Source organism: Poecilia reticulata, linkage group LG13 (assembly GCF_000633615.1).
Source record: "Poecilia reticulata strain Guanapo linkage group LG13, Guppy_female_1.0+MT, whole genome shotgun sequence".
In the NCBI taxonomy this organism is placed as follows: Eukaryota; Metazoa; Chordata; class Actinopteri; order Cyprinodontiformes; family Poeciliidae; genus Poecilia; species Poecilia reticulata.
In genome coordinates, this window is record NC_024343.1 from 9,305,123 (window position 1) to 9,315,387 (window position 10,265).

General features: G+C 42.0%; 1 protein-coding gene across 5 annotated transcripts in view; it reads right to left on the minus strand.

Moving 5' to 3' along the window:
- snx19b (sorting nexin 19b) overlaps positions 1–10,265 on the minus strand; it is a 55,715-nt gene that overhangs the window by 23,949 nt on the left and 21,501 nt on the right. For 4 of the 5 annotated variants that reach the window (XM_008425254.2, XM_008425253.2, XM_008425252.2 and 1 more), the window contains one exon: positions 9,134–9,269. In XM_008425254.2, the coding sequence (XP_008423476.1) occupies positions 9,134–9,269 (136 nt within the window). The remainder of the gene's footprint in view (positions 1–9,133; positions 9,270–10,265) is intronic. The other variant, XM_017308269.1, reaches the window with a different exon arrangement.

Here is a 10,265-nt window from a genome sequence, read left to right on the forward strand (position 1 = left end):
CCAATGAAACGCGGCCGCTGTGGTAAGGTCCATTCTCTAGTGGTGTGGGGGTGGTAACACAACTAATATAATTACATTACTAAATCAGAATACTGCAAAGTCTTTATTATTTATTAATTTTTAATTCTCTTAAGAATGTAGAGCTAATTAAATGATCTAAAGAAGTCCTTAAAGTGGTTCCAGTTTCTCTCGATGGCCAACCTGTTGAAACTGTGGCAAATTTTAAATACCTTGGGTCGTTCCTGGACAGTCAGCTCAACTTTGCTGAAAACACTGACTATATTTTGAAGAACTATTTTCAGAGACTCTACCTTTCAAGAAGACTTAGTGATCATTGGGTGACCCAACTAGACTCTAGTTGGGTCGCTGCTATGTCTTGAATTGGGGGGGAAAAAATTATATTTTATTTATCACTACAGAAGGGTTCAGTGAATGCACAAATGAAACTGGTGAGTTCGGTACCTCAAAAAAGGTCAAGAACCACTGGTCTAGAAAGTGTGGAGTTATTTTTTTTAATTTTAGCCGATTTGTGTCATTGTGCACAGCTAATGTGTGAGTGTGCTGTGGTTATTACCAGAGATTTTGGTTCCTTTCTTTGCTCTCTCTGTGAAGGAGGGACACTTTGAGATAAAATTTGTTTGAATGCTTTTACAGTTTTTTCACTCAGGTTTTATTTGTTGATTTGTTGAAGGTGCACTTTCGTCCCGTGTTTAATTTGTAGGGCGACTGTGGCTGTGTGGGTAGAGTAGTCATCTTGTGATCGGAAGGTTGTAGGTTTGATTCCAGCTTCCTCCTGCCACATGTCAATGTGCCTTTGGGCAAGGCACTTAACCCCAAATTGCCTACCGATCTGCTTATCGGTGTATGAATGTGTGTGCGAATGGGTGAATGTGACTCTAGTGTAAAGCGCTCTGAGTGGTCGAAATGGCTGGATAAAGCGCTATTCAAGTTCAATTCATCTACCATTTGCAAATGCTCAAATTAACTAAAAAAACGATTATTTTGTTTTGCCTTTGATCGTTAAGTGCCGAGTTATGGCAAGCAACAATTCTTTTGGTAGGGGAAGGGGGCTTGGAATGTTTACTCCTATGCCTTCAGTTGCTAGAGGTAGAGGTTTGTTTTTGTACGCCCGAGAAGCATCCAGACCAAAACCAAATTTTGCATATTTGGGTGAAAGAGTTGACACTGTTGATGCGCCACAGTGTGATGTTGATGGCAGACTTTTGGTGACATAGCTTCACAAATTGGAGTTTCTATAGGTGAAAGTATTGCATCTTGCATTGAGACCTGTTTGAGTAATACAGTGGGTCCAGGAATGGTTGGAGATGCAGCTAATGAGTCTGCCATGTTAAATGTTATTGTTCGACCTGATGTGAAAAAAACTGAGTTTTAAAGAGGTTCATGGTTCATGTTCAGTCCAAGACTGCGAGGTCATGATATCTTATATGAGAAAGAAAGTCACCCCTGTGGCTGAACAGGCTGATAAGGTGATGTCTAAGCGCATGTCATAGGTAAAGTTGACATATGCAGTAAGTCAGTTTTAAATCTGACTACAGGACCTGAGCCCATTTTTGAGATACTGAAGCAGCACTTCAGTGATACTATGTCCTCTAGCTTGCCTTTAGAGGACTTTTATGCTACTGTGCCCCACCCCGATAAACATCCCTTTGACTATCGGCTGATGCTTAAAGCTTTGGATGTGACAGAGCACTCTTTAAAGAGACAAAATAAGGCTTTTTACTCTCTCTCCTGTGATCAAGCTGCCATGTTTATCCAGAACTGCCCTGATCCTGAACTGTCGCTCATATTCAAATGTAGGCAGTTGAAAGACTGGACGGTGGCTGACATTCACGAGAAGCTTGTTAAACACTGCAGAAATTGCAAGCAACTAACCAAACAGAATGTCAAGCATCCTGTCTTCCCAGCACCAGGAAGTCACCTCCTCTGTGCAAAATGCGACACTCAGTACTGAAGTACTACCGCCAGCTGCTGTTGTTGCGCCACCTATTGGGAAGTCAGCTGAGAGCTGACCGGACGGCCAGGTTATCGCTCTGCTTGAACATGTTCTGGAGCAGCAACCACAACAGCACAAGTTTCAAAGTAAATTCAATGTGCACACCCAGAGGGAAAAGCTGATGAAAGTAAAGCCTGTAGTACCTTGTGCTGATTGCAGTGATGATGAACACACTACTCAGTACCACTGCAGGTCCAACCATCTGTGCTTTAGCTGTTTTGTACCTTACCACGTACGAGCAGATTGTCCAGGGGCTGTGGCGAGGAAGCCTAGGAGCGATAAGCAGGTGGTGCAGTCTCAGGAAACTGAATGGCCTACATGTGGTGGGGGCAAGTGTTGGGCATAAAAGTGATCCCCCTGTTGCAAATGTTGAAGATGACAAGGAGTCTATATGTCAAAGTGCATGCAAAGTGGGAGAAATGGGATATACATCAATATTCCAAAACATTCAGAGACTCAAACAGCATGACAACTTGTTTTATGAAGATGTGATGCTGGGAGGAGTCGTTATGGTCAGAGCCTTGCTGGATAGCAGGTTGAGGGCATGCACCCTGAGCTCTAAAGTAATACCTTAGCTGTTACATTGGGATGTATTAAGGAGTAAAGGACTGCAAAGTGATTGTCCCAACATTGATTGTCGAGAACCAGAATGAAGAACTGATTGTTGGCAGTATCCTCTTGAGATACATTATTGACAAGTTTAAGCTGAGGCAAGATCTCCAGGACCAGGGCCCCACAGCACTCTGTGTGATGCAGAGTAGAAGAAACAGCTAGGCTTGTTGACAAGGGTGGAAGCCGCCAATGAAGACATCCATGATGCAGTTGGAACTGTCAAAATCAAGCGAGCTGTTACTCTTGAACCCATGACAGAGCATCTGATTTGGGACAAGTTGCCACAGGTGGATAGTCTGTTGGTTGGATGTTCTGTTGTGGTGGAGCCAGCTAAACTGGCTGAGCTCATTGTTCAATACCAGTCGATATTCTCAAGGGACAAGCTGGATTGTGGTAAAGCCACTGGTTTTCTACATCGCATCAGAATCATGGACGAGAAACCATTTCGATTGCCATGTCGGCGTATACCACCAACCCAGTATGAAAAGTTGAGAGAGGCATTGGATGAGATGGAGGAGCGTGAAATCATATGAAAGTCTAGTAGTGAGTTTGCATCTCCTTTGATCATGTGGAAGAAGTCTGGTGACTTACGGATCTGTAAGGATTTCTGATGGATCAATGCATGCACCGTCAAAGATGCTCACCCACTCCCTCATCCTGCTGATGCTCTAGCAGCCTTGGAGGGCAATGCCTTTTTCTCAACCATGGATTTGACCTCTGGCTATTATAATGTGGAAGTGCATGAGGCTGACTAGAAGTACACTGCCTTTTCATCACCGTTTGGATTGGACGAGTATAATCGGATGCCTCAGGGACTCTGTATTAGTCCAGCGACATTCATGAGAATGATGTTAAACATCTTTGGTGACCAGAAATTTATGAGCTTGTTGTGCCATCTGGATGATGTCCTGATGTTTGCTCCAACAGAAGACCTGGTGCTTGAGCATCTGCACATGGTCTTCCAGAGACTCCAGAATCATAACCTCAAGCTTGCCCCAAAGAAATTTCACTTTTTRAGGAGGTCAGTGAAGTTCTTCGGTCATATCATCAGTGCATCTGGGATCCAGTCTGACCCTGATAAAGTGAATGCTATCACCACCATTACTGAGTCAGACCTTATGGAGGTTGGCAAGAATATTCCCTCACAGAGAAAGATCTGCACCTTCCTTGGCAGGGTAGTCTACTACTAGCAGTTTATTGAGGGGTGTTCTGGTATGGCCAAACCATTGTTTCAGCTAATCTCATGCCCTAAAGGTCTGTGTGGTCCGTACAGTCTAGTACATCTCACCACCCTCATTATGGACGAAAGTGCCTTATGATGAGCTGTTGGCAGAGGCTGCAGTGGTTGATGCTAATGGGATTCTGCTGGTCAGCCAACCCGCCTTAAGTATCTGAGGTATCTACAGATATCTCAGGGTGTGGCGGTTGTTAAGACAGGAGCAGTATCATCACTGGAGGTTGCTGCTGTACTCCAGGGAGGCAGTGAAAGTGGTCCTGTGGTGTGCCTGCATGCGCTTCTGCCATAGTTCTCGCAGACTGTAATAACAACCCCACAGGTCAACTCTGAGGTGCTCTCACTTGAAGTGTTGCAGGAGAGGCAGAGAAATGACCAGGCTTTAAGTAGGGTGATCTTCTTTGTAGAGAGAGAAAGTGGAGATCTTCCAGGACTGAACATGTTAAGGAATTTTCAGAAGTCATCAAGGTTTTGAAAGGCTTGCATGGAGAGATGGAGTTCTGTACCGGACTGCTAAGAACCCAGTCACAAAGAAAAAGTCCTACCTTTTTGTTGTCCCCAGCTCACTGTGAAAGAAGGTGTTACAAGGTGCTCACAATGAGGGTGGTCACCAGGGTCAGCAACGGACTCTATACCTGACGAGACAGAGATTTTATTGGATTGGCCTAGTGCATGATGTTACGGAGTATGTACAAGACTGCAGATGATGTGTTGTCAGCAAGTCACCAGAGCCGGAAGCCAGAGCTCCTTTGAAAAATATAAGGACCCCTAAACCTCTTGAACTTGTCAGTATCGATTTCTGGACTGCTTAGGATTCTTCAAACAGTTCACTGGATGTGCTAGTAGCTACTGACCACTTCACAAAGATGGCACACCAGCTATGGAACAACTACTTCTACATCTATGGGTTTCCCAAGCGACTACATTCCGATCAGGGGGCCAGTTTTGAGAGTTCGCTTATTGCAGAGTTGCTAAATGTGGCAGGTGTGCAAAAATCCTCTAAGGGGAATGGCTCATGTGAAAGAATGAACCGGACTCTAGGCAACATGATTCGAGCACTGCCACCAAGAGCTAAACATTGTTGGCCCAAGGACATGGAATCTCTGACATTTGCCTACAATTGTACAGTGCATGAAACAACAGGATGTGCACCATTCGTGCTCATGTTTGGGAGGGTGCCACATCTTCTGGTGGACGTCATCTTCAGTTCAGTGCTCAGTGATCCAGAGGTGGTGGATTATGATTGCTACGTTGAGTCCCTGCAAAAGGACATGAGAGAAGCTATGACCGTAGCCCAGTCAACAGCAACCAAACAGCTCACACTGAGCTATACAACCGGAAAGTACATGGTGTACTGGTGGAAGTGAACGACAGAGTGCTGCTGGCTAACAAAGGAGAATGTGCAAAAAGGAAGCTTGCTGACCGCTGGGACAGCACAGTGTATGTGGTGGTTGGAAAGAATGATGAAAACCACACCTTCAGGATCCAGAATCCCACTACAGGCCAAGTAATGGTGGTCCACCGCAATCTGATAATGTCGATAAACTTTCTCCCTCTACCTGAGGACGACCCTGATGACCAAGAGGAGGTTGTAGGGTCTCCAACATCAAGTTCACTTGACCCAAGTGTTGGGAGGTCAGCATCAGTGATTTTATTTCTGACTCAATGGAGTTTAGAATGAGAGTGTGGGTATCTGACCTACCTATAGGAGCAGGCAGTGAGACAGATGTGGACGATGCTGAGCAGGTGGAGGGCACCATGCTGGAGGAAGCCACAGAACCAATTAATGTCCCATCAGAGGACAGGGTGTTGCCTGTAGCCCAGCCGGTCCTTGATCAGCTACAACCCTCTGATGGAGTTGCTTTGATGGACAGCAGTTCAGCAGGCTCTGGTTGCTCAGTAGTCATTTTTGGCTCCTGCTACTGACACTCCCACTGACGAGCCTGCTACTAGTGCTGCTACAGTGACAATAGTTGACGGTGCGACTGGCCGTAGATCTAGAGCTGGGCGGTTGTTGAGACCAGTGACTAACCATATTGAAATAATGCACCAAAGGACAACATTAGTTTGATGAGTTTGTAGTTATAAAACTACAGTTTTATTTGTTTCAATTTTGACCTTGAGGTTTTGTAACAATTTTGATATTTCATGTTTGTTTTGCTATTTGGAAGGTGAGTTTGCCRTTACATATTAACAAAATATGTAAATGGGCATATTTTTTCCCTATGTATGTAGGTGGGGTCTGGCAAACCTGTTCTCATACTGATCCTCATTGGATAGTTTAAGGGACTGTGAATTTTATGTGATTGTACCTCACAAGCGACTTTGGAAACAGTGGTTGTGTACTGGTTTCCTGTGCATTTGAATAGTGGTCTTACTCCATTTTGTGTGTTTGYACCTGTGGTGTTACTATACTTTTTTTCCCTCTTTCTTGCTTTTTCTATTGTTGTTTTGTTTTGCTTGTTATAATGGGGCAAGTGAAATTCAGCAGGAGGGAGTGTAATAGTTAATATTGTAAAGAATTTCACTTGTCATTACTTCCAAATTTTGGCTCAGGTGTAATGGGTGAAACAGCACCCCCTCGTGGTGGTTGGCAGTAATAAATATAGTGAACACAGACATCTCATTGCCAGTTCATGAGAAATGGGCGCAAGGTAGGTACACTGAGTTTAACAGTCTGGTAAAACATTCTGTTAGCTTGCCGCTAACATGAAATGCTATTCCTCGTAAGGTGCTGTACCCACTGTGATGAACCAGAGTCCTGATCAGTTCATATTCTGTTCCGTACAGATAAACAAAGTTTCATCTCATCCTGTCTGCTGGCCCCTTTTTCACACAACGCGGAACTGGTTTGAACTGAGTGACTACCCGATCACAAATTATCGAGGTTACTCTAGGATAGAGGTTCTCAACGTGGGCGGTACCGCCCCCCAGGGGGCGTTCAGAGGACGGCAGGGGGCGCTGGCGGACATTTTTACAAAAGGGGGGCGCTGGGATGCCTTTGGGGGGCGTTTGGTCGAAGGTAAACTTTACACCTTAAATCCACAACAATACCAGTTTAGACTTTGAGCAACTTGGTAAAACTGTATTGTGTAACATTAAATCATGCTTGGCTGCAACTGTATTGATGGCAGCTCTTCTATTCAGTGTTTGTAGCTTCATGGCTCCGCATCAGTTCAGCGTTACACTGGCTGATGACGTTGCTGTGATTCACTTTGTCTGGTATTTTTGTACATATGTTTAGGCAGTTCTGTGATCATGTCAAAGCAGCAACTTATTAAAAAGTGTTTTATTGTCCGTTTGAAAGCTGCCCGCTTCCATGGAAGGACAACAGAAAATCGCTCTTATAAACATGTAATTACTAAAATCACGATACCCTCACTTTGTATCCCTCTGAAAAATGAACCCATTTAAATAAAGAAATCCCTCCATGGGTGATACCACAGAGAGCATTCATTTTATAGCGTTAACACCGGTGCTGTAAGTGGTCCGGTATAAAATGGGTGTGATAAAACAACGGTACCACAGCACTTTTAAATTTCAATAATCAGAATACCGAAATTGTTTCCGTTGTTTTAAAAGGTTTATGTCAGTCTGCCTTTTCCCCATCGATACGTTTCCTGACCGCCCTGCACCTTAGAGGGTTAAAAAAGAAAGAAAAAATAATAATCGATGCGCACATTGCGCAAAATTCTGAAACATGAGAAGCGGGCAAAACGGAGCGACGAACTAGATGTGAATTATGGCATAAAAACAGAGAATCCGACGCTGAACAGTGAAAAATCAACACATGATATGAAACGCATGAGTATTAGGAGGCGCAGCAGGTGATGAGTGAAAATTACTGATGGTCAATAAACGATAAAATAAATGTAGCAACAGTAAAGAAACTAAAATGGACATAGCAATAAACCAAGAGAGGATAAAACTAATCAAATGAAACTAAATGGAAATGAATGAAGAACAAAATGCAAGAATAAACTAAGAAACTAAAGTAAATACGGAGGAATAAACTGGTATGGCAAGACCTTTCGAGCAATAATTAATACAGAGACTGTATGGCAAGAATAAACAGACACTATTTCCAGATAAAAGGTAAAATAATAATGTTGAAGTGTCATGGGCAGGAGCGCAACTACACATTATTCAGGTGGATGCGAAAACATAAATCGGCGCCCCCCCCCCCACGAAGGAGCGTAGAAACATACGCTCGCCCCACAAAATTAATTTATTTAAGATTTTACCCACAAAAGATGTTTTTTGATTCACCAACATACATTAACTGACCAGATATAGTCAGTTAATGTATGTTCAACTTTATGTTATCATTTCCTCACTGTAAAGGTTCGGTCAGGTTAAAGCTGGACTGCTTGATGTCTGCACTGGCTATATAGAAATATAATTATTTTCCTAAGATAAGAATGAACATTCTTATCATAGCGAGCTCTTCCTCGCCCAATGATGTACATCATGGTGATGTTATATCTGCTGGGATCAGACTTGAACATATAAATACTTTACTAAACACAGTAATACTCCCATTTTTAGTACAGATCATCTTCTTTTAATACATCTGTGGTCTACAATTTTTATATACAAAACAAAACCATCCAAGTTAAAGCTATAAATCTACACACTATTGAGACCAGTGTAAAACCACTGTAAGTCTGAGTGAAAAACTGAAATTTAGCTTTGATAAGTTATAATAACATAGTTCCAACAGGCACTGAGTTTTATTTCCAAGACTTATGCTGCCAAGAATGTCTGCATCCTTAGCAGAAGATAGGCAGATGGGAAATTATTTAGTCTCACTCTTGCAGCATCTTGCTATGGCATCACTGCAGTGAAAATGATGTTCATTTGAAATAATGTGATTTTGATTGCTTCTTATAGATTAGGTGTTGTATTTCACCTTTTTATTCTTAATTGATATTAATTCTATAATATCATAGGGGAGGTGGTCTGATAAAACTTCTTCACCTCTCCTGTACAATTGGGTTTTTTATATTACTGTTATGCCCAAATGTTCTATGCCAGGGTCCCCAAGGTGGGTCCTGGAGGGCCGGCATCCTGCACGTTTTATTCTCTCCCTGGTCGTAGTAACAACCTTTTCATCTTGTCAATGTTCCTCTTAGGCCTCTAATGAGCCATCATTTGATCCAGGTGTGCTAAATCAGGGAGAGAACTAAAACATGCAGGATGCCGGGCCTCCAGGACCCACTTTGGGCACCACTGTTCTATGCTATTCTATTCTAGTGTTAAATAGTAATCACCTGTTAATGAGGGTTCCAAACAGCAGCCTGAYAGTCCTCTGGATGTTTTTTGAACATAGCCAGCTCCACTGCTCCTTCATCAGAAGACACAGGATGTTCAGAGCCACCTTGGCCTGGGACATTTCACCTGCTGAGTCTGAATCAAAATCAAATCAAATTTTATTTGTATAGCACATTTCAGCAGCAAGGCATTTCAAAGTGCTTTACATGATTAAACACAAAAACACAGAGTCATGCAACATTGAATAAACATTAAATTTCCACCCGAGTCGAAGTTCTGCCCTTTGAATCGGCAGAAGAAAAAGAAAAAAACACCCACAACAACCAGTTTCAATATGCTGACTCAACATGGTAAAACATGAGACTGGCTGAAGATTTGATGGAGAAAAACAAGCATGATATTCAGCTATAGTAATATCTACAATGTCTGATTATGACAGATGAGCAGATTGATGAGCATACAACCAACCCGTAGATTTATTTACACTGCCCTCATGTGGTTAACCTTTAAGATTGCAGGATGTGTTAATCAGTCAATGGGGATGAATGAAGGTTTTGACAATCAAACAAATTTAGAGTTTTGAAAACTGTGAAGCTTCAGTTTTTCTAATGACAGTCATTTGTATAATTTTGACAGTTCCCACTGGTGATGTTATATCACGCAAAGTGATCAGAATAACTCCTTACATGAAAATTAAATGGCTAAAAAGCGTGCTTTTTTACATGATGATTGATGACATGATCCTCCACTTGATATACAGTAGAAATAAGATGTTTACACACACCGAATAAAAAGATACAAACTTTTTCTTTCACTGTCTGAAGTTATATCAGAACAAACACTTCTTGATTTAGCTTAGTTAGAATTACAATTATTTCTGTTTGCTAAATGCCAGAAAATATGGCAAAAACATTTTTAAGGATTTTTTTCTCAAAGTTACAAAATTATATTGATAACAGTTTTAAATTGATTGTGGTGTACTTGTGGAACTTCAGCAGCATATTCACAAATATCACATTTTATAGATATGGATCAGAAAGAAAAGTTTTTTTGTCAAGAAAACTACATTTTTCACAAACTCCTGTTGGTGCTGGTTAGTTGGTTCTTATGTTGAAATTATATATATATATA